Below are 25,289 nucleotides of genomic sequence, written 5' to 3' on the forward strand. Positions count from 1 at the left end.
TCCTCTCAGAAAACCACATCACCCACATCAGCGCTCACGTCTTTCAGAACCTGAAAAAGCTCACCAAGCTCTCTCTGAGTAACAACCGCATCGTTCAGCTGGAGAACGGAACGCTGAGGGGGCTCTCGCGTCTCCGAGAACTCACCATGAACGGAAACCTGCTGACGGAGATTCTTGCAGGTGTTCTGGAGCCCATCGTGCGCATCGAACGTCTCGATCTCAGCGACAACCGGATCACACGTATCCATCCTGCCGCCTTCGCTCGTCTCACCCGTCTCAAAGAGCTGGACCTGAGCAACAACCAGCTCATGAGGATCTCAGGCGGTGCCTTCACCTCTAACGCTGCTCTCCTCCAGCTGGACCTGAGTGGTAACGAGTGGAGATGCGACTGTAGGATGGAGAAGCTAAAAGAGTGGATGGTGGAGACACGTGCCCGGGGAAAGTTACTCACAGCGCACGTGCAGTGCCATCACCCACCCACGCTCCAGGGGAAGTACCTGGATCACGTGAATGACACGGAGCTGCTGGAGGAACTGACCGGAAGCTTGTCCTGCAGAGCAGAGAACGAGGCAGAACGAGAACCAGGACGGCAGGAGCCACCAGGTGTAGAGGAGAGGCTGAAGAGAGGAGGAGAGAAAGAGGAGGACATGGAGACTCAAGATGTTCAAAGAGGTCACAAGAAGAAGAAAATGAATCTCAGACCAAGAACTGCACCAAGATCTTCTGCGAAAGCAAGCTCTTCCTCAGCTCTCCTTGGAACAGGAATGTTCCAGAATGTAATGGAGGAGAACACAAGCACGTGGGAGCTGAGCGATGTCCTGGAGAACCCCGGCAGTCAGAACGACGTGGATTCCATGGCGCAGAAACCGGGTGTGGGGGTGATGGACGCGTGTCAGTTCAACCACCGCTACATTGCGAACGTGAGCGTGAACAACGTGACTTCGGACTCGGCCACTGTGTTTTGGAGCATGTCTGAGGACACGCTTTCTGGAGGGCTCGCGTTCCGCATCCTGTTCGACCGCTTCGGACACTCCGTCCGGTTCCAGCGCTACGTTTACGCCCGCGGATCCGCTCGGGCGGTGGTGCTGCAGGAGCTCCGCCCACACACCACCTACATCACCTGTGTGGAAGGCGTGGTGGGCGGGGCTTTGTGCCAGGTGGCTCCGCGAGATCATTGTGCAGGTTTTATCACCACGTCTCCTGCGGCGGAGAGCGACATCAGACTGCAGCACGTGACCGCAGCGGTGCTGGCGGCTAACGCGCTGCTGATCCTGCTAGTGGGCGTGGTCTGGCTGCGGCGTGTCCTGAGGAGGAGGATCCGAAACAGAAAGTCGTCCACACACGCGCACGTGCGTCACATGTACTCTACACGGAGGCCCTACCGGGCTGCCATGGCAACCACGTGCGTCTCCTCCGAGTTCAGCAGGTATCAGAGCGGCCGGGTTCTGGCTGAGGATGGAGACTTGATCCAATTCCCTCCTGAGAGGTTTTTCGATCCTCGCAGAGACGATGATTCTGTAATAACCTGATTCACACAATCAGGACTCACATCATGTCATGTGTAAGTGTGTGTGTGTGTGTGTGTGTGTAGTAAATGCTGTCATTTATACAGTGAAGATATTCCTGTATTCATGTGTGTAAGCTTTAAAATTCTCTCAGCATGTGTAAGAAATTCTATGTCTGTAACACACACTCATTAGTCGTTACTCACACCCTCCAGTTTCCAAATAAACAGGAGCACATAAAGCAAAAGTGAGCAAACGTGTGTGTGTGTGTGTGTGTGTGTGTGTGTGTGTGTGTTTTTTGTATAAACTCGGCTGATGAATGATTATTAAAGCACACACTACACATCTATGTAACTTGATCAGATACACACCCTGATGTTTCTCTCAGCGCAGACACGAGCACAAACGCAGGGGAATTTCGTAAAAAGATCTTTTTTTAATCAGAAAGAGCGATCAGATTAGTTAGTCAGCCGGTACAAAAATAAAGGATTATGCGTTTATTTCTGCGAATCTGTACATGAAAAATACTGTTTTCAGCTCAATCAGTGTGAACCATGCAGCTGTGAAACACCTGGATCTCAGTGTGGTTCATGTACACATGGAAAAAACAACACCCCGACACTGGAGATGAGAACGGTGTGTGTACTGAGTGTGTATGGTGTAAATGGTACGTATGGTGTGTGTATGGTGTGTACGGTGTGTGTGCGGTGTGTATGGTATGTATGGTGTGTGTACGGTGTGTGTACGGTGTGTGTACGTGTGTGTACGGTGTGTGTATGGTGCGTGTATGGTGTAAATGGTACGTATGGTGTGTACGGTGTGTGTGCGGTGTGTATGGTATGTGTACGGTGTGTGTAATGTGTGTATGGTGTGTGTATGGTGTAAATGGTACGTATGGTGTGTAATGGTGTGTGTGTATGGTATGTATGGTGTGTGTATGGTGTGTGTGTATGGTGTGTGTACGGTGTGTGTATGGTGTAAATGGTACATATGGTGTACAGTGTGTGCGGTGTGTATGGTATGTATAGTGTGTGTATGGTGTGTGTGTGTGTGTGTGTGTGTGTATACGGTGTGTGTACGATGTGTGTGTACGGTGTAAATGGTACGTATGGTGTGTGCGGTGTGTATGGTATGTATGGTGTGTGCCTGGTGTGTGTACTTATGGTGTGTGCACTTATGGTGTGTGTGTGTGTGTGTGTGTGTGTGTGTGTGTGTATACGGTGTGTGTTTACTGCGTGTGTAATTCCTGATATACAGGAGGAGATAACGGACACGGTTAATGAAGCAGAAACGTGTGCGAGACGTGTGCGGATTGGAAAAAAAAGTGCAGCTGCAATCCAAAGCCATACGAAACTATCTGTTGATATTTACACTATAATACAGACCCCCTGACGAGGAGTACAAAACACAAAGTGCTAGAAAAGACGAGAGGAACACACACAGGGATTGAAGTGAACGTCCCTGAGGAAATCCCTCGTCCAGGCCGCGGTGTTCCACCATCGCAGTGAGAGATGATGCAGCTTCCACCCTGACCCACAGCTCCACAGTGCTGCTTCGATCCAGATACACAACACTGCCACCTCCCTTAATAGTGTTTGGACTAGTGTGTGCCTTTAAGATGCAGAATGTGAGTTTGTGGTGAGGTGTGTGCGTGTGAGCGTGTGTGTGGTACAGGATGATGAGATGCTGTTGTGTTGGACGTTGTGAGTTTGATGAGGACTTCCTGTTGGACTTCCAACTGCACACACCAAAAAACATAAAAGGAGAACTTAGAACATAAAAACATTGAAGTGACAGCAGTGTAAATTGGGTGTTCCTAATAAAGTGGCCATGGAAATGTAAACGTGTGTGTGTTTCTCACCTCGTGTCTCACGTTGTCTCACAGTTACAGGACAGTCTGTATGAGCCAGCAGAAGCTGCTTTAGTTGAATCACCTCTGATTTCAGGAGAGTGACTTCGTTCTGAAACACACAAACACAAGACACTCACAATTACAATCTGTACATGTGTAGTGTAGTGTAGTGTAGTGTTGTGTAGTGTAGTGTAATGGATTTGTGCATTAATGGACAGTTCGGACAGTCGGACTCAGCAGGTGATGTTCAGTGTATATTATATATATTTTATATATACAGTGTATATAGTGTATATTTGGTGTTATTCTGACCCCTCGTGGCCAACAGCTGGAACTGCATCGAACGGGATTTGCTGCTTCTCGTGTTTCTGTACCTGGAGCTGCAGGTTTGTGTGTGTAAGTTCCTCTGCCTTCTTTTCCAGTGACGTCACCCAGATCTTCCTCTTCTGCCTGCAGCGTGACGCTGCCGCTCTGTTCCTTTCCAAAAACTTGCGCCTGCGGTCGTCTGGATCTGCGTCTGCTGTCCGTCTGCGTTTCCCTCCACTTGTCTGGGAAGGAGACTCTGCACATGTGGTGTTTTTAGGAACTGGTGACATCTGAAAAAAAATAAATAAATAACAGTCTTAAAATCATGAAAGTCAAATGAGTATTCCAGAAAAAGCACTGAATAGAGAGTGGTGCCTGGGGTGCAGGGCTTGGCTGGTGCAGCAGGTGTTGCGCCGGGGCCGAGTGCAGATGTGCAGGGGGAGAATGGTGAGCACAGCTGGGCGGGGACTCCTCTTGACTTTGATGCTGATGGGTGTGTCTCTGCTGCTGATACGGCTGATGTGTCAATGGGAGCCCCAACCTCATCTGCTGTGTTGACATCATCTCCATCATGTGACCCATGGGGTTCTGGTTACCTTTGGAAGCCAGTGGTTGAATCTGGCATGACATGATCTTTGCCCTCTGATGGATCATGAGTGGGAATAGATTATTGTTGAAGATACAGAAGATACAGTGTGATGCCATATGAGTATCAGTTATGCATCAGTTATTATGTGTCCGAAAAGTATGTACACACCTGACCGTCACACCCACATGTCCTTCTCATTGCAGATTTATTCCCTCTGTATTTACACCTCCACTCTTCTGTCCACTAGATTTTGGGGTATGGCTTTAAGGATTTAAGAAAATTTTTACTGTTTTATTTATTTCATTTCTATTTTACTTTTTTTTTTCAAGTGTAACTGGATGCTTCTGAACTTCCAAACAAACAAATTCCTTGTAAGTGCAAACACACTCGGCATTGAAGCTCTTTCCGATTCTGATTAGTGATCATTCACCTATTAGTGAGATTAGACACTGATGTCTTCATGGAGCTCGTTTGTGGTAACAATTTGGCGAATAACCTCATATGTAGTCAGGGGTGCACATAGTTTTACTCATACTGTGCCGGTCATGGGTGTGAATCTCCATATGGTTAGTTTCCCCATGACGTTAGCATGGAGAGTATTGTGACGTGTAGTACCTGGGGTGTGGAGCAGGATCTGGAGTGAGCAGGTCCTAGAAGGTCAGGCATGTTGTGGTCCACTGGTAACTGTGTGTTCATCTGATATACCAGTGAGAAGGAAGTAGTACACAGTGTTAAATGATGGTGTGCATCTGAGAGAGAAGTGTGTGTGATGTCATTTGTGTTAAATATGAAGTGGAGCTAGAATAACACTCACCCGCATAGGGGGCGCTGCCTGCAGGGCGCATGCTGCAGGGAGACGCTGTTGGGGGTGAAGACAACTGGCTTCTATCCTACAATCAGTGAGACTGTGGATAGAATTAACAGTGAAACATGAAAACATGTCTATGTATATTTATATCTTAATGTTATATGTGTGTGTGTGTGTGTGTGTGTGTGTGTGTGTGTGTGTGTGTGTGTGTGCAGTAGTACTCACTGTGTGTTGGTGGTGCTGTGGGTGCTGTGTCGTACCAGAGAGCAATGAGATGAACACTGAGAGGTGTGTGTGTGGAGATGAGTTGAGGGAAAGTGAGCCACGGCACACTGCTGCTGCTGCTGCTGCTGGGAGTCATGCTGCTCACTGCAAGTGTCTCCTGATGAACCCTGGACTGAAAAGTTCTAGCAGGAAATTTTTATAGAAAAACAATGAATGATGTTCGAAGCACCATAACAATCTAATTTACATGCAGTAACTCATCTCAGCAGGTGTGTGTGTGTGTGTGTGTGTGTGTGTTCAGAGGGCCTTACAAAATCGTCTCCTTCTAATATTGTATTTCAGGACATTACACAAACGTGTTTAAATCACAGTGCCTTTCCTGTGTCTGACAGCAGAGGGTGCACTTCCTGTTTTTGACTATAAAGGGTGCGCTTCCTGTGTCCAGCTGTAAAGGGTGCACATCTTGTGTCTGACAGTAGAGGGTCCACTTCCTGTATCTGACACAAGATAGTGCACTTCCTGTGTCAGACAGTAGAGGGTGCAGTTTTGCAGGTGTGTATGTAGATAATGAGGTAGCAGTTAGCTAGTCTGAGTGGGACGGCCCAGTGTGATAAGGGGGGGAGCTAATTTGAGTTGGTGAACTGTAGATCAGACACGTGTAGCAGTTCGTCAGTGTGTGTCAGTGTCGGTGTTTCTACATGTCTCCTACCTGTGGCGTTTCCTCTTCGTCTGATGCCTGAGTGAGGTCCAGGTCACTGAAGAGTCCAACCTCCTCACAGTTTCTCAGGAAACGCGTTGGAGTCGGAGTCTGATCTAAAGATCAGCACACGGTACAGTTACATGCACATGCACACACAAGACACTGGGAGGAGACACTACTGACTGCACTAAAGCCGATAAACAAGGAATCTAAAATGATTAAGGAATCTAAAATGCTGCGGGTGTTTTTTTATTTGTGAAAAAAATAATGTGACGGTGAATCATAAAAATCCTGAAACTCCAGAGCTGTGAAGACGTTTAGAAGAAAAAGTAAACACATGGACACGTGTGGTCTCATCACTCATACTGATGGTACTTTGAGGTATCAAGTCGTCCTTCTGCATTTGGCTATGATTTCATCAACGTCTCTCTCTGGCAGTGCACCTTGGTCAGAACCTTCTGGACTATCTAATCCAGCCCTGGCAGTCTGCATGCAGGAAACTCAAGAGGTCGTGTGAATAGTGCTCAGAGACCTTGTGGGAGTATGTGGTGGAATGCCATGGTCTTTCATTTGACAGTGCTAAACATCATGAAAGTAACTCCTGGCTGAGACATCCTGAGACATTCACGATGCTTTCTGTCCAATCACATCTCCACATTTCTTATTCCAGCTATAATCATTTTCTGCAGATGTTCTATATTTCAGAAGACTGTTCATGGATGTGAAAGTCATTGAACGCAGCAAATTTCTAAAAAGTGTGTGCAAAAAGAATAAATACCTCCACATGCCATGAGTAAATCATTGTAACAGTGCCACCTACTGGCTCATGTATCAAACTTACACGTTCCTGCTACAGAGCTCGTCCCACTAACACCACACTACACTACAGTCCTGTTCCTTTTGTTTCTATTGTAGAAGAACATCCATATGTCTCTCGAACACCATACGCACTCTGTGTTTCCACACTCTTCACAGAGACTGTATACTGCCATAAGTATTGGCACACCTGACTTTTCTAGCCACATGTGGCTCTTCCCCAAACTGTTACACAAAGTTGGAGACACACAATTGTACAGAAAGTCAAACCTGATTCAGCATGACACCAAACCAAACTGTTTCTGAATGGATTTTTGCTGTCACCATTTGTTCAAGTTGATCTTTACTAATATTGTTATAAAATATTATTATTGTTATTATTATTATTATTTAATAACTTTTTTCCCATGTTGTTGATGTTAATGGGAACAGTGTGTAAGGACGTGTCCTACCTGACAGTGTGTTGTCACACTTGATGGAGGAGAATTTGAGGGTCATCTCATGCTTGTGTCTGTGTATGATCAGATGATCTTCTCTGTAGAAGCGCTACAGACATCAACACAGAAAGGTGAAATGCTAATACACACCTGTACAGCTGTTAAACACTGATATAGCTAGAAGTACAGGTAAAGGTACAGGTAGAGATACAGGTAGTGGTAGAAGTACAGGTAGAGCTACAGGTAGAGATACAGGTAGTGGTAGAGGTACAGGTAGAGATACAGGTAGTGGTAGAAGTACAGGTAGAGCTACAGGTAGAGATACAGGTAGTGGTAGAGGTACAGGTAGAGATACAGGTAGTGGTAGAAGTACAGGTAGAGCTACAGGTGAGAGATACAGGTAGTGGTAGAGGTACAGGTGAGATACAGGTAGTGGTAGAAGTACAGGTGGAGCTACAGGTGAGAGATACAGGTAGTGGTAGAGGTACAGGTAGAGGTACGGGTACAGTTAGAGGTACAGGTAGAGATACAGGTAGTGGTAGAAGTACAGGTAGAGGTACAGGTAGAGATACAGGTAGTGATAGAGGTACAGGTAGAGGTACAGGTAGTGATACAGGTAGAGATACAGGTAGTGGTAGAGGTACAGGTAGAGGTACAGGTAGAGGTGTAAGTACAGGTAGAGGTACAGGTAGAGGTACAGGTAGTGGTGTGGGTACAGGTAGAGGTAGAGGAACTGGTGTAGTTTGATTTAGAGGTACAGGTAGAGGTACAGGTAGAGTTAGAGGTACAGGTAGTGGTGTAGGTAGAGTTAGAGGTACAGGTAGAGGTATAGGTAGAGGAACAGGTAGTGGTAGAGGTACAGGTAGTGGTGTAGGTAGAGTTAGAGGTACAGGTAGAGGTACAGGTAGAGTTAGAGGTACAGGTAGTGGTGTAGGTAGAGTTAGAGGTACAGGTAGAGGTACAGGTAGTGGTAGAGGTACAGGTACAGGTAGTGGTGTAGGTAGAGTTAGAGGTACAGGTAGAGGTACAGGTAGTGGTAGAGGTACAGGTAGTGGTGTAGGTAGAGTTAGGGGTACATGTAGAGGTACAGGTAGAGGTGTAGGTACAGGTAGTGGTGTAGGTAGAGTTAGAGGTACAGGTAGAGGTACAGGTAGAGGTACAGGTAGAGGTACAGGTAGTGTTAGCGGTACAGGTAGAGGTACAGGTAAAGGTACAGTTAGAGGTACAGGTAATGGTGTAGGTAGAGTTAGAGGTACATGTAGAGGTACAGGTAGAGGTACAGGTACAAGTAGTGGTGTAGGTAGAGTTAGAGGTACAGGTAGAGTTACAGGTAGTGGTGTAGGTAGAGTTAGAGGTACAGTTTGAGGTACAGGTAGAGGTGTAGGTACAGGTAGTGGTACAGGTAGTGGTACAGGTAGTGGTGTAGGTAGAGTTAGAGGTGCAGGTAGAGGTACAGGTAGTGGTAGAGGTACAGGTAGTGGTACAGGTAGTGGTGTAGGTAGAGGTAGAGGTACAGTTAGAGGTACAGGTACAGGTAGTGGTACAGGTAGAGGTGTAGGTAGAGGTAGAGGTGCAGGTAGAGGTACAGGTAGAGGTGTGGGTACAGGTAGTGGTAAAGGTAGTGGTGTAGGTAGAGGTAGAGGTACAGTTAGAGGTACAGGTAGAGGTGTGGGTACAGGTAGTGGTAAAGATAGTGGTGTAGGTAGAGGTAGAGGTACAGGTAGAGGTGTGGGTACAGGTAGTGGTACAGGTAGTGGTGTAGGTAGAGATAGAGGTACAGTTAGAGGTACAGGTAGAGGTGTGGGTACAGGTATTGGTAGAGGTAGTGGTGTAGGTAGAGGTACAGTTAGAGGTACAGGTAGAGGTGTGGGTACAGGTATTGGTAGAGGTAGTGGTGTAGGTAGAGGTACAGTTAGAGGTACAGGTAGAGGTGTAGGTACAGGTAATGGTGTAGGTAGAGTTAGAGGTACATGTAGAGGTACAGGTAGAGGTACAGGAAGAGGTACAGATAGAGGTACAGTTAGAGGTACAGGTAGTGGTGTAGGTAGAGTTAGAGGTACATGTAGAGGTACAGGTAGAGGTACAGGTACAAGTAGTGGTGTAGGTAGAGTTAGAGGTACAGGTAGAGTTACAGGTAGTGGTGTAGGTAGAGTTAGAGGTAGTGGTAGAGGTACAGGTAGAGGTACAGGTAGTGGTACAGGTAGTGGTATAGGTAGAGTTAGAGGTACAGGTAGTGGTGTAGGTAGAGTTAGAGGTACAGGTAGAGTTAGAGGTAGTGGTAGAGGTACAGGTAGTGGTGTAGGTAGAGTTAGAGGTACAGGTAGAGGTACAGGTAGTGGTAGAGGTACAGGTAGTGGTGTAGGTAGAGTTAGGGGTACATGTAGAGGTACAGGTAGAGGTGTGGGTACAGGTAGAGGTGTAGGTAGAGGTACAGGTAGAGGCACAGGTAGAGGTACAGGTAGAGGTACAGGTAGTGTTAGCGGTACAGGTAGAGGTACAGGTAAAGGTACAGTTAGAGGTACAGGTAATGGTGTAGGTAGAGTTAGAGGTACATGTAGAGGTACAGGTAGAGGTACAGGTACAAGTAGTGGTGTGGTAGAGTTAGAGGTACAGGTAGAGTTACAGGTAGTGGTGTAGGTAGAGTTAGAGGTACAGTTTGAGGTACAGGTAGAGGTGTAGGTACAGGTAGTGGTACAGGTAGTGGTGTAGGTAGAGTTAGAGGTGCAGGTAGAGGTACAGGTAGAGGTGTGGGTACAGGTAGTGGTACAGGTAGTGGTGTAGGTAGAGGTAGAGGTACAGTTAGAGGTACAGGTACAGGTAGTGGTACAGGTAGAGGTGTAGGTAGAGGTAGAGGTGCAGGTAGAGGTACAGGTAGAGGTGTGGGTACAGGTAGTGGTAAAGGTAGTGGTGTGGGTAGAGGTACAGTTAGAGGTACAGGTAGAGGTGTGGGTACAGGTAGTGGTAAAGATAGTGGTGTGGGTAGAGGTAGAGGTACAGGTAGAGGTGTGGGTACAGGTAGTGGTACAGGTAGTGGTGTGGGTAGAGGTAGAGGTACAGTTAGAGGTACAGGTAGAGGTGTGGGTACAGGTATTGGTAGAGGTAGTGGTGTGGGTAGAGGTACAGTTAGAGGTACAGGTAGAGGTGTAGGTACAGGTAGTGGTAAAGATAGTGGTGTGGGTAGAGGTAGAGGTACAGGTAGAGGTGTGGGTACAGGTAGTGGTACAGGTAGTGGTGTGGGTAGAGGTAGAGGTACAGTTAGAGGTACAGGTAGAGGTGTGGGTACAGGTATTGGTAGAGGTAGTGGTGTGGGTAGAGGTACAGTTAGAGGTACAGGTAGAGGTGTAGGTACAGGTAATGGTGTAGGTAGAGTTAGAGGTACATGTAGAGGTACAGGTAGAGGTACAGGAAGAGGTACAGATAGAGGTACAGTTAGAGGTACAGGTAGTGGTGTAGGTAGAGTTAGAGGTACATGTAGAGGTACAGGTAGAGGTACAGGTACAAGTAGTGGTGTAGGTAGAGTTAGAGGTACAGGTAGAGTTACAGGTAGTGGTGTAGGTAGAGTTAGAGGTAGAGTTAGAGGTACAGGTAGAGGTACAGGTAGTGGTACAGGTAGTGGTATAGGTAGAGTTAGAGGTGCAGGTAGAGGTACAGGTAGAGGTGTGGGTACAGGTAGTGGTACTGGTAGTGGTGTAGGTAGAGTTAGGGGTACAGGTAGAGGTGTGGGTACAGGTAGTGGTACTGGTAGTGGTGTAGGTAGAGTTAGAGGTGCAGGTAGTGGTGTGGGTAGAGGTAGAGGGAAGACTCACCTGAGTGCATCCGGGTGCAGTGCATACATATGGCCCCTCCTGATCACAGTTCATCACTGTGGCCGTGAAGAGCCTACACACACACACACACACACACACACACACACACACACACACACACACACACACACACACACACACACACACACACACACACACACACACACACACACACACACACACACACACACACACACACAGAGTTAGAATAGACACAGTGGTGTGTAATAAAGTGTCATGTGCAGTAGCTGGTGGAGCTCACAGGGTTCCTGAGACACACACTGTGAGAGATCCATGCGGTGGTGTTTGTTGTTATGAGTGTGTGTGTCTGTGTGTGTGTGTGTGTGTGTGTGCTCTATTAGCAATCTGTCATCAATCTGTCTCAAACACACACACACACACACACACACACACACACACACACACACACACACAAAGAAGTAGACTAATCCCTAAACCTACTTTCTTTCTCTCGCTCTCTCTCTCTCTCTCTCTCTCTCTCTCTCTCTCTCTATCACTCTGTTTCCTAGCTCTTCCTTGCTATCCCTTTCTCCCTCCCTCTCTCTTTCACTCTCTCTCTTTCTCTCTCTATCACTCTCTCTCCCTTCCTTTTTCAATCACCCCCTCTATATCTTTCTCCTCCCTCCCTCAATCACTCTCTCCCTCTTTCTATCTATCTCTATTTCACTCTCTATATCACTCGCTCTCTCCCTCCCTTTGTCTATCACTCTCTCTCCCTCCCTCTCTCCTTCTCTCTCTCTGACTCATCTAAGTCGTGACATGTGTACAGTATATATATCCTACACTACTCAACAAGTCGCTGTTTTTATTCATTATTTCCTTTTTCAGTTCCTTCGCTGGGGTCATGACGTCATCACCGACAGTTGATTAAAGTGACGTGCTGAACCGACCCGCGGAGTGACGTCATGCCAACATACACGACTTCCAGTGCGGTGTATTGACCTGAAATCAGGTGCGACTCATGGAGCCTGAAAGTTCTATGAAACACGTGAAGCGCTGATGTGATGACGAAACACACACACACACACACACACACACACACACACACACGCATACGCACGCACACACACACACACACACACACACACACACACACACCGCGTCTGTGAGAAGAGATCTCAGGATCACCTGAACCCAGTGCCTGGTGTACGGTGGAGCTTATTAAAGGACAGACTTGAAACTAACACACAGCCACAAGCTCTGTGTGTGTGTGTGTGTGTGTGTGTGTGTGTGTGTGTGTGTTTGAGAAAGAGACATGCTGTCACAGGTCTTCAAATAGATTCTTCATCAGCGGACACACTCTCACTCTCACACACACACACACACACACACACACACACACACACACACACACCTGACTGTAAGAGTGACAGAAGTAAAGGTAACTTACCTGAAGGCAGACCGACACGAGTCACACTCCTCGCGCTAACCCCGCGCGCGCCGGACTGAAGCACGATTACACCATGGTCTATTTACAGAGGCATTACATCACCCCGCGGTGACGTCACGCCGGGATTCCTGAACTTCTAAATCATTGCGCCCCGGTCTTTTAGGAAGTACTGGGCGGAGTTTTGTGCATTAAGCTCCGCCTACTCGGAGAACGGAGACACGCATTGGCTCAGAGGGTCGGGGTCTGATCTAGGAGGGGGCGTGGCTTCATGACACTGCTGCGCAAACAGCTGCGTGGATGCGTGCGCGGGACAGTGCCTAGTCCTCGTGCCCGCGCGCCGTGCGCGTGCCCGTCTGAAAGTCTACAGACTGTTTCCTTCTCAAATCAAATCAAATCAAATCAAATTTTATTTGTCACATACACATACATACAGGGTACGACATGCAGTGAAATGCTTTTAACGACGGTCCGGCATGAGGGAATAAAATAGGGTAAAAAGGGGAATAAAAATATAAATATAATAACAAAATTTAAGAAAAATATAGTAAGAAAAAGAAGGCAGATAAATAAAGATATAAAGATATCTAAATATATATGTATATATACATACATATACATATATACCTATATATACACATACACAGAAAATATTTATGGCAGTGTGCAGTTATCAATCTTATTATTATTATTATTATTATTATTATTATTATTATTATTATGATATAAAATATAATATGATTATAATACTAATAATAATATTGTTGTTATTATTATTAGTAGTAGAATAAGTAGTATTACATTTATAAAACTAGATGTTGAGTGTTAAAAGTTAACAATATGAAAATTGATCATTCTCAAAAAGATGTTTTTACAATAAAACTGCCTACTGTCTGTCACTCGTGTAAAGGGGTGGGTTATGTTTACATGTAGTTATCGTGATGATCTACTTACTTAAAAAATTGACCAATTCAATTGTATTTGCATAGCACATTTTACAATGGATATCTTAAAGCAGCTTTACACATATAGAGCGATAAAGAGGTCACATAAAAGAATGTGAGAGTTTATTGCTTATAAGTTAGTTGCATATAATTGTTTATCCCTGGTGAGCAAGCCAGTGGTGACTGTGGCAAGGAAAAACTACTTGTGATGGTATGAGGAAGAAACCATGGTCTTCAAAATTCTTGAGTTGCTCAGCGGCTCCATGGATAATGGGCTGTAGATTTGGAACCATCCCCAGCTGCACAGAGTGGTCTCTATTTAGAAGAACTCCATCCAGAGGTAGAACCCCATGATGAGCTAGGCAGATTAGAAAAGAAGAAAGGACCGGAACACTGGTCACTTGAACCTCAGAGGCATGTTTACTCGACACAGAGAGAGAGAGAGAGAGAGAGAGAGAGAGGGAGAAGGAAAGTGAGAGAGAGTAGAGGGGTGAAAGGAAAAGACAAAATAATGATTGAGATGCATTCTCATTGATAAAGTGTTTAAGGAAACTGTACAGTGTGATCAGGGTGTAAGTAGGGGCATGGGCGTAAATCCCGGCGATTTTTTTAAATACATTTTTTTTGGGGACAACCCTCGGATGGAGGGGGACATGTCCCCCCCCCCCCCCCAAAAAAAAAAAATTATTTAAAAAAATCGCACTCTCCATTATATGTATTCTCTATTATATGAAAAATATATGTATGTATACCTAAAATAATTGTGTGAGTAGGAAAAAAAACGCAAAACTGCATTTAGAAACAGTTGAGTTCCCCCTTCCCTTCCTCACAGTGGTTTGACCCACTGCCTGCTTTCCCAGTTCATCTCACCTTCTCTACACACACACGAGTCAGGTGTGTGTTCATCTCACCTTCTCTACACACACACGAGTCAGGTGTGTGTTCATCTCACCTTCTCTACACACACACGAGTCAGGTGTGTGTTCATCTCAGCTCCTCTACACACACGAGTCAGGAGTGTGTTCATCTCACCTGCACTACACACACGAGTCAGGTGTGTGTTCATCTCAGCTCCTCTACACACACGAGTCAGGTGTGTGTTCATCTCAGCTCCTCTACACACACGAGTCAGGTGTGTGTTCATCTCACCTGCACTACACACACGAGTCAGGTGTGTGTTCATCTCAGCTCCTCTACACACACGAGTCAGGAGTGTGTTCATCTCACCTGCACTACACACACGAGTCAGGTGTGTGTTCATCTCACCTGCTCTACACACACACGAGTCAGGTGTGTGTTCATCTCACCTGCACTACACACACGAGTCAGGCGTGTGTTCATCTCACCTGCTCTACACACACGAGTCAGGTGTGTGTTCATCTCACCTGCACTACACACACGAGTCAGGCGTGTGTTCATCTCACCTGCTCTACACACACGAGTCAGGTTTGCGTTCATCTCACCTGCTCTACACACACGAGTCAGGTGTGTGTTCATCTCACCTGCTCTACACACACGAGTCAGGCGTGCGTTCATCTCACCTGCTCTACACACACGAGTCAGGTGTGTGTTCATCTCACCTGCTCTACACACACGAGTCAGGCGTGTGTTCATCTCACCTGCTCTACACACACGAGTCAGGTGTGTGTTCATCTCACTGCTCTACACACACAGTCAGGTGTGTGTTCATCTCACCTGCTCTACACACACACGAGTCAGGTGTGTGTTCATCTCACCTTCTACACACACGAGTCAGGTGTGTGTTCATCTCAACTCCTCTACACACACGAGTCAGGTGTGTGTGTTCATCTCCTGCTCTACACACACGAGTCAGGTGTGTGTTCATCTCACCTGCTCTACACACACAGTCAGGTGTGTGTTCATCTCAGCTCCTCTACACACACAGGTCAGGTGTGTGTTCATCTCACCTGCTCTACACACACGAGTCAGGTGTGTGTTCATCTCACCTGCACTACACACACGAGTCAGGCGTGTGTTCATCTCAGCTCCTCTACACACACGAGTCAGGTGTGTGTTCATCTCACCTGCTCTACACACACGAGTCAGGTGTGTGTTCATCTCAGCTCCTCTACACACACGAGTCAGGTGTGTGCATCTCACCTGCTCTACACACACACGAGTCAGGTGTGTGTTCATCTCACCTGCACTACACACACACGAGTCAGGTGTGTGTTCATCTCACCTCTCTACACACACAGTCAGGTGTGTGTTCATCTCACCTGCACTACACACACGAGTCAGGTGTGTGTTCATCTCACCTGCTCTACACACACGAGTCAGGTGTGTGTTCATCTCACCTGCACTACACACACGAGTCAGGCGTGTGTTCATCTCACCTGCACTACACACACGAGTCAGGCGTGTGTTCATCTCACCTGCTCTACACACACGAGTCAGGTGTGTGTTCATCTCACCTGCTCTACACACACGAGTCAGGCGTGTGTTCATCTCACCTTCTCTACACACACGAGTCAGGTGTGTGTCTGCGGCGCTAATAATGTTCAACTCCATTAAGTAGGGTATTTTATTCACTTTAAATAAAGCGATTCTCTTTAATGTAGTTGATGCAGACTCATTCATAAATTGTTGCGGCAAAAATGCTGATTTCGGATGTAATTTTCCATGAATCTGCTCTATTAGAGATTAAAATATCACTTATCTAGTGAACGTTAGCTTGTTTATAATAGCTTGTAGCATAGTGCACTGACACTAACACACCAAAGCCGTTTCACATGCAGTGTTTTATTTGGGACGACTTGGAATAATGTTAATTTAACATTAAATTAGCATATTGTTTATCTGTGCATTTACTAAATGAGCACTGTGCTACATCTGAACTGACCACACTGTAATTTAATAATAAATTTCTATTCTGTTCTTAAGTGTCTTCATTATGGTAAACATTTTTTTTAATTCCTTGTTTTTATTGTTGTGATTATTTTTTTTATGATAGTTTTACTTTATTTATGTAAAGAGCTTTGAATTATCATTGTAATTGACGCAGTCTCTGTGCTACAATAATAATGATAGAAACAACGTTTTTCACTGTGTCTTTATACTGTAAGTACAATTTGACTGTATTATTTGTGTCCCCCTTCAAAAATTGCTCATGAGAAATTTTATATGTATTGTCCCCCCCTACTCTTAAATGAAACTTACACCAATGAGTAGGGGCTCAGTAGAGGAAATATCTAAGACCTAAGCAAGACCTACTGATAAAAGGCTTGACTAAATAAATAAGTTTTCAACCTCGACTTGAACACTGAGACTGTGTCTGAGTCCCGAACACTGATTGGAAGGTTGTTCCAGAACTGTGGGGTTTTATAAGAGAAACATCTGCCCCCTGCTGGAGTCTTCATTATTTGAGGTACCAACAAATAGCCTGCACCTTTTGATCTAAGTAGACGTGGAGGATCATACTGGTACAGAAGTTCACTCAGATACTGCAGCGTGAGAGCGTTAAGTGCTTTATACGTCAGTAGTAGTATTTTATAATCAGTGTGAGATGTAATTGGGAGCAGTGTAGAAGATTAAAACAGGGCTGATGTGCTCATATTTTCTAGATCTAGTGAGGACTCTTGCTGCTGCATTCTGGAGTAACTGAAGCTTATTTATGCACTTACTCCAACACCCAGACAGTAAAGCGTTACAGTAGTCTAATCTAGATGTTACAAAAGCATCAGCTAGTTTTTCTGCATCCTGTAACGACATCATATTTCTGAATTTAGCAATATTTCTAAGGTGAAAGAAGGAGATTCTGGTGATATTATTCCGTGAGACTCAAAGGAAAGACTCGGGTCAATAATCACACCAAGGTCTTTGACAGCCGTACATGCTGAAACAGAAACACCATTGAGAGACAGCAGGAAAAGAAGAAGAGTAGGATAGTGGAGGTTTGGGTGGGCACTTCAAATGTTGGTACTATGACTGGTAAAGGGAGAGAGGTAGCTGATATGATGGCGGGGAGAGTAGACATTTTATGTGTTTAGGAGACCAAGTGGAAAGGGAGAAAGGCTAGGAACATTGGAGGTGTTTAAACTGTTCTATCATGGTGTGGATGGAAAGAGAAATGGTGTAGGGGGGATTCTGAAGGAAGAGTACAGTAAGAGTGTAGTGGCGGTGAAGAGAGTTTCTGATATGTTAATGAACGTGAAGCTGGAAGTTGAAGGGGTGATGCTATATATGACATTTAGCATCACCCCTTCAACTTCCAGCTTCACGTTCAGTGACTTATAGTTGGGAATTACCTGTTTTTAGCTTCAGACCAAGGCTACATATCTCTGTAACTAGATCTTACTGCTGCAGTCAACACTATAGATCATGACTTTCTCCTGGATCGCTTACAGAATAACATCAGCATTCAGGGACAGGCATTAAGGTGGTTTAAATCCTATCTGTCTGATCATTAACATTTTGTAGATTTAAGTGGAGAACTATCCAGGTTAATCCAAGTTCAATATGGGTGCCGCCAGTGTTCGGGGCTCAGACACACTTTCCCAGTTTAAATGCAGATTAAAGACGTATGTTTTTAGCGAGTCCTAGACATAAAATACATCAAATATCATAACCTTGTGCTCCAGAACATCTGATCACATCACATTATCAACTTGTGCTGTTAATATCATGAACAGCAGCTACGCTAATTTCTCTCCACTGCTTCTCTTTCTCTCCCCATCCTGATGCATCCTGAGGTTGCTTCAGCCCCAGTCACGTCCCACTTCATGAAGATTGTGGACCTTTAAAGAATTAGATGCCGCAAACATCCCGAACCATCTAGAGACGTACCAGCGCCATTTGGATTCCACTTTATTTAGAGTTTGGACACTGGAGCTCTTTGAGTGAAAGTCTCAGGCATGGAGGATCTGTGATGATTTCTGATGTTGAGCTATTTTATTTATTTTGCTCAGTAGGTCCTGGTTCCACAACATCAACTGACTGTATAAGACTGTAGAATGAATCATAATCACACACTCCAGTGCTCATGTTAGTTCTCACTCTCCAGTGTTCTGTGTTGTTTAACAATTTATAATCACACTCTTGATGTCACCCAAATGAGGATGGATTCCTTTTTTGAGTCTGGTTCCTCTCAAGGTTTCTTCCTCATAACATCTAAGGGAGTTTTTCCTTCACCACAGTCGCCCCAGTCTTCATCATCAGGGATAAATACATATCGTTCATTTTCATTCTTATATTCTGTAAAGCTGCTTTGAGACAATGTACGTTGTGAAAAACACTATAGAAATAAACTTGAACTTGAAACCTGACAGGGTCAAGTTCAGGTTTTTTAATCAGGGGGTTGATAACTGGCAGTTTGAAAGATTTAGGTATATAACCAGTGCTAATTAAAGTTTATTATATTTAGAACAGGTTTAAGTACTTCTGGTTGAGGAAAAATGTAGGTAAAGGAAGACCAATCAGCTTTCGGCAGGTATTTCACAAGGTTCATAATGAGCAACCAAGTAACAGAAAGAAAAATAATTTAACTACTTCAGGAATCCATCCAGTAAATCTTATTATTCATGATTCTTTACCAACCTTTACCAGTTATATTAAGTTTTATGGCTCTGTGAAAAACCTTTAACATCTAAGAAAACTTGTATTGTACAAAATATTTTTTATTTTAATGGAAAAATGTTCTTCACGGCAATAAGAAAATGGTTCTCCTATGACATTTATTGGTTTTAGCATGTTTATGTTTAATGTGATGTTATTTTAAATTAAAAGATTGAATGGGTTATTAATGGGGTGGTCAAGAACTACAAAAGGTGCTTTATAGCACTTAGAAAATATATATATATTTTAAGAACTATGGGGGTTTGCTGTTAAACTAAAAGTAGTTCTTCTATGTCATTACTGTGAAAACCTGTGTTTTAAATTTGAAAGCCATAAAAAAGTGTCTTTTGGAGTATTTAACTTCCCCCACTCTAATTTAGACCGTTTGCCCAAGATGTTTATCCAAATGTGCATACAGTCCTGGGATTTGGGAAAATCTTCACAAATGCTGTGTGAAGTTACTACAGTCTCAATAACTTCCCTGCTGAAGCTAAAAAATTCAAGGTATGACCTTGTCTTCTACATCAGCACAACACTGAATACAGATTCTCAGCAACACTGCAAAAATGTCTAGATGTTTATGTCCAGATGTTTTTCTCCTTCGACTGTAAATGAAATGATGTTTGGGTCCTCTCTGCTATCTCTCAGCCTGTCCTGAGGAAATGCCCAGGTTTCACTGTGTAGATCTGAGCTCTATATGGAAACGAGGGAGGGAGGAGGTACATGTGGTCATGGCACTGCTGATTCAGACTAACACAGCTCTTTTGTGGTTAGTGCCAAGATTTAAGAGAGAGAGAGAGAGAGAGAGAGAGAGAGAGAGAGAGAGAGAGAGAGAGAGAGAGAGAGAAGCTCAGAAACAAGGAACCCTAAATGAGAACACAAGGTGGTGACTCATCTCGAGTCTACTCTAATACACTAGTAGCTGTTCCTCAGCAACTCCACAAAACAGGAAGGAGTAATGATGTCATCACATCAAGTCCGGTCTGTGTCTCCTCCTATATCTGACTCATTCACGAACACATGCACTGTAGCACTGATGTTGTTTAGGACATCATACACAAGTAGCTGATCTTTATCTCCATGCTTAAACTCTATGTAACAAGTCTGAGGGAAGTCCCTGATGAACCTGATAACAAGAATACCACACTGAATATCTCACCCTGACTTATCTCACCTCCTTCTTATGCTTTCAACCGCTCCCATTAGGGGCCGCCACAGTTTCCATACTACTCTGTCCTCTACATCTGTCTCTTTCAAACCAACTACCTGTATACTATACTGTACTGTACTGTACTGTACTGTACTATACTATACTATGCCATACTATACTATACTATACTATACCATACTATACTATACCATACTATACTATTATATATTGTACTGTACTGTACTATACAATACTATACTATACTATACTACACTATACTATACCATACTATACTATTATATATTGTACTGTACTGTACTATACGATACTATACTATACCATACTATTTTATACTATACTATACTATACTATACTATACTATACTATACTATATACTATACTATACCTATACTATACTATACTATACTATACTATACTATTTTATATTGTACTATACTATACTATACTATACTATACTATACTATATACTATACTATACTATACTATACTATACCATACTATACTATACTATACTATACTATACTATACTATACTATACTACTATACTATACTATTATATATTGTGCTGTACTATACTATACTATACCATACTACTATACTATACTATTTTATACTATACTATACTATACCATACTATACTATACTATACTATTGTATATTGTACCATACCATACTATACTATACTATACTATACCATACTATACTATACCATACTATACTATACTATACCATACTATACTATACCATACTATACTGTACCATACTATACTATATACCATACTATACCATACTATACCATACTATACCATACTATACCATACTATTTTATACTATACTATTGTATATTGTACCATACTATACCATACCATACCATACCATACCATACTATACTATACTATTTTATATTGTACTGTACTATACTATACCATACTATACCATACTATTTTATATTGTACTATACTATACTATTTTATATTGTGCTGTACTATACTATATTATACTATACTATACTATACTATTTTATATTGTACTATACTATACTATTTTATATTGTACTGTACTATACTATACCATACTACACTATACTATTTTATATTGTACTATACTATACTATTATATATTGTACTATACTATACTATACTATACTATACTCTACTATACCATACTATACTATTATATATTGTACTGTTCTATACCATACTATACTACACTCTTATATATTGTGCTGTACTATACTATACCATACTATACTACACTACACTATTATATTGTACTGTACTATACCATACTATACTATATTACACTCTTATATATTGTGCTGTACTATACTATACCATACCATACTACACTACACTATTATATATTGTACTGTACTATACTATACTATACCATACTATACCATACTATACTATTATATATTGTACTGTACTATACCATACTATACTATACTACACTCTTATATATTGTGCTGTACTATACTATACTATACTATACTATACTATACTATACTATACTATACTATACTATACTACACCACACTATTATATATATTGTACTGTACTGTACTATGCCATACTATACTACACTACAATATACTACACTATTATATTGTACTGTACTATACCATACTATACTATATTACACTCTTATATATTGTGCTGTACTATACCATACCATACTATACTACTATACTATACTACACTATACTATTTTATATTGTACTGTACTATACTATACTATACCATACTATACCATACTATACTATTATATATTGTACTGTACTATACTATATACTATACTATGCTATACTATACCATACTATACTATGCTATACTATACTATACTATATATACTATACCATACCATACTATACTATACTATACCATACTACACTACACTATTATATATTGTACTGTACTGTACTGTACTATACCATACCATACTATACCATACTATACTATTATATATTGTACTGTACTATACTACACTATTATATATTGTACTGTACCATACTATACCCACTATACTATTATACATTGTACTATACTATACTATAATATACTACACTATTATATATTGTACTGTACTATACTATACTACACTATTATATATTGTACTATACTATACTATTATATATTGTACTGCACTATACTATACTATACTATACTATTATATATTGTACTATACTATACTGTACTATACTATACTACACTATTATATTTTGTACTATACTATACTATACCTTGCCATACTATACTATTATATATTGTACTATACTATATTATACTATACTATTATATATTGTACTATACTATACTATTCTATACTATACTATTATTATAGTATATACTATACTATACTGTACTGTACTTTATTGTATTGCACTATATTACTTATTAAATATACTGTTTAAATAAACAATTTTGTTTCCGGATATTTTGTGGGATTTAAAATGTTTAAAATAAATTCAAGCGTATTTGGTCAGATAGCTGCAAAGCAGTTTTGTATGAGGTGTACTAGCTGTGTAATATGTCTCATTCGGTTGTATTACGTGTCCTCCTGAGGACGCTAGAAGATTCTGGAAGATTTTTATAATCCTGAGCTTAAAGATTAATTAGCGGCTGATGGTTGTGTACAGGACATTCCGTGATCTCTGAGAGTCTCAGTCCAGATCAAACAACCCCACTGGAGCAGCACATTATCCACCATGCCCAAGGTTGGACTGGACCTCTTCACTGATTCACTGATTCCTCTGCCCTGCATGTCATTTAATCTTTTAGCTGCAAGGAAAAAGAAAGGAAATGAAAACACATCCTGTGATTTATATTTTTATTCCATAAATGCATGATTATAAGGCAGTGGTAGGCCTTCTCTATTGGCCTAAACTGCACAAGCACAAATATACTCATATGGATTTAATAGCTGTTTTTTCATTCCACAATGGATCACAGAAGAGATGAAATTGATATGGTCGCAGATACAATTACAAGGACATTTACAAGACGGGCTTTTCAAGAAAACCTGGACATTGTGAGAAAAGGTCCGCCATAACGTTTTTTGGTTCCTTTGGTTCCTCGAACCAGTTGTTACACATATTTATTACTTTTTTTTTTTTTTTTTTTTACAAAGCTTTGGACAGAAATGCAGGGAAACACTATAATTTGATGAGGTTAATAGCAATGCTTCTGTTTGAGATTATGTACTGTATGTGGGAGGTGCAGCTGTGGCTACAGTGAAAGGAGAAAAGTTGAATTGTGTTCATTGGGTTTCTTGCTTTAGTGATCATTCTAACTGTGTGAGATTCCTGTGTGTGATGCAGCGCTCTGTTCTTCTGCACTTCTCTCTAATATTGATCATTTCTGTAGACTTGGAGTGAGAATGATGGGATTAAGAGGTGGATTGATTCAGGCAGTACATTACTGAAGGGTTAGGAGTTAAATACTTATGTTAATGATGATAATGATGTTAGTACCATTGTGATACAGTGAAGTGACTCACATACAGACTCCCCTCTCCCTCCCCGTCCTCACCCCCTTCCATCCCTCCTCACTCCTCTCCCCCGCCCTCCTCCAGCTGCTCAGCGCCGCTGCCTCTCCCTCCCTCCCTCCCTCCCTCGCTGTCCCCGGTGCCGGCCCGGTGATGGCGGGTGTCGCGGCCGCCTCGTTCTTCTCGAACGCGTGTCGGTTCGGAGGCTGCGGGCTGCACTTCGATTCTCTTGCCGAGCTCATCGCACACATCGAGGACAGTCACATCGGTGAGTGGCGCTAGCCGATCCGAGCTTAGCCAGGTTCCGCTAGCAGCAGCGCTCAGTCGGAGGACGCTGCCCGTGTGTGTGTGTGTGTGTGTGTGTGCGCGCGCGTGCGTGCGTGTGTGTGTGTGTGTGTGTGTGTGTTTGTGAGGCCTGCACCGTAATTAGCACCGCTGCGTTCAGCTTTATTTTGCGCGTGTTCGAATCATCTGTGCACACACAACACACACACACACACACACACACACACACACACACACACACGTCCAGGTGTAATGCAATGTGGTGCAGTGTAGAATAATACAGTGTATTGTAATGTAGTGTAGTGTAATGTATTGTAATGTAGTGTAGTGTAGTGTAGTGTAATGTTGTGTACTGTAATGTAGTGTAATGTATAATATAATATAGTGTATAATATAGTGTAGTGTAATGTGTAGTGTAATGTAAGTGTAATGTAATGTTGTGTACTGTAATGTAGTGTAATATAATATAGTGTAGTGTAATGTAGTGTAATGTAATGTAATGTAATGTAATGTAGTGCAGTGTAGTGCAGTGTAATGTAATGTAGTGTACTGTAATGTAGTGTAGTAATGTAGTGTAATGTAATGTAGTGTAATATGTAGTGTAGTGTAACGTAGTGCAGTGTAGTGTAATGTTGTGTACTGTAATGTAGTGTAGTGTGGTGTAGTGTAATGTGTAGTGTAATGTAGTAATGTAATGTAATGTAGTGTAATATAATATAATATAGTATAATATAATATAGTGTATAATATAGTGTAATGTAGTGCAGTGTAGTGTAATGTTGTGTACTGTAATGTATTGTAATGTAGTGTAATATAATATAGTGTAATATAATATAATATAGTGTAATGTATTGTAATGTAGTGTAATGTATTGTAATGTAGTGTAATGTAGTGTAATATAATTATAATATAGTGTATAATATAGTGTAATGTAATGTAGTGTACTGTAATGTATTGTAATGTAGTGTACTGTAATGTAGTGTAGTGCAGTGTAGTGTAATATAATGTAATGTAGTGTAATGTAATGTAGTGTAATATAATGTAATATAGTATAGTATAGTATAGTATAGTATAGTATAGTATAGTATAGTATAGTATAGTATAGTATAGTATAGTATAGTATAGTATAGTATAGTATAGTATAATATAATATAATATAGTGTAATGTATGTAGTGTAGTGTAATGTAATGTAGTGTAACGTAGTGTAGTGTAATGTAATGTAGTGTAATGTATTGTAATGTAGTGTAATATAATGTAATATAGTGTAATGTAATGTAATGTTGTGTACTGTAATGTATTGTAGTGTAGTGTAGCAGTGCAGTGTAGTGTAATATAATGTAATGTAGTGTAATGTTGTGTACTGTAATGTAGTGTTG

At 42.2% G+C, this 25,289-nt stretch overlaps 3 protein-coding genes across 4 annotated transcripts in view; 2 read left to right on the forward strand and 1 right to left on the reverse strand.

Moving 5' to 3' along the window:
* tril (TLR4 interactor with leucine-rich repeats) overlaps positions 1-5,572 on the forward strand; it is a 6,445-nt gene extending 873 nt beyond the window's left edge. The window contains exons 1-2 of the mRNA XM_046835541.1: positions 1-1,587; positions 5,555-5,572. The exon at positions 1-1,587 is cut by the window's left edge and continues 873 nt beyond it. Coding sequence (XP_046691497.1) covers positions 1-1,529 — 1,529 coding nt within the window. The 3' untranslated portion in view covers positions 1,530-1,587; positions 5,555-5,572. The remainder of the gene's footprint in view (positions 1,588-5,554) is intronic.
* On the reverse strand, positions 2,629-12,587 carry creb5a (cAMP responsive element binding protein 5a). Of its 2 annotated transcripts, none has more exons than XM_046835543.1 (11): positions 12,456-12,587; positions 11,045-11,117; positions 7,254-7,347; positions 5,995-6,098; positions 5,286-5,467; positions 5,067-5,157; positions 4,868-4,948; positions 4,039-4,305; positions 3,732-3,953; positions 3,367-3,466; positions 2,629-3,243 (listed from the first exon to the last, which is right to left on the reverse strand). In XM_046835543.1, the coding sequence occupies exons 2-11, from the start codon at positions 11,096-11,098 to the stop codon at positions 3,119-3,121; spliced, it is 1,320 nt and encodes a 439-aa protein (XP_046691499.1). In that variant the 5' UTR covers positions 11,099-11,117; positions 12,456-12,587; the 3' UTR covers positions 2,629-3,118. The 2 variants fall into 2 exon arrangements, 1 of the variants encoding a protein (XP_046691499.1); XR_006923836.1 differs by having other exon boundaries at positions 3,102-3,243; positions 3,670-3,953.
* Positions 12,588-23,748: 11,161 nt separating this feature from the next.
* Positions 23,749-25,289, forward strand: part of jazf1a (JAZF zinc finger 1a) — a 30,568-nt gene continuing 29,027 nt past the window's right edge. Inside the window, exon 1 of the mRNA XM_046834362.1 lies at positions 23,749-23,895. Within this exon, the coding sequence (XP_046690318.1) occupies positions 23,781-23,895 (115 nt within the window). The 5' untranslated portion in view covers positions 23,749-23,780. The remainder of the gene's footprint in view (positions 23,896-25,289) is intronic.

The sequence above is a fragment of the Silurus meridionalis genome, chromosome 22, assembly GCF_014805685.1.
Source record: "Silurus meridionalis isolate SWU-2019-XX chromosome 22, ASM1480568v1, whole genome shotgun sequence".
NCBI lineage: Eukaryota > Metazoa > Chordata > Actinopteri > Siluriformes > Siluridae > Silurus > Silurus meridionalis.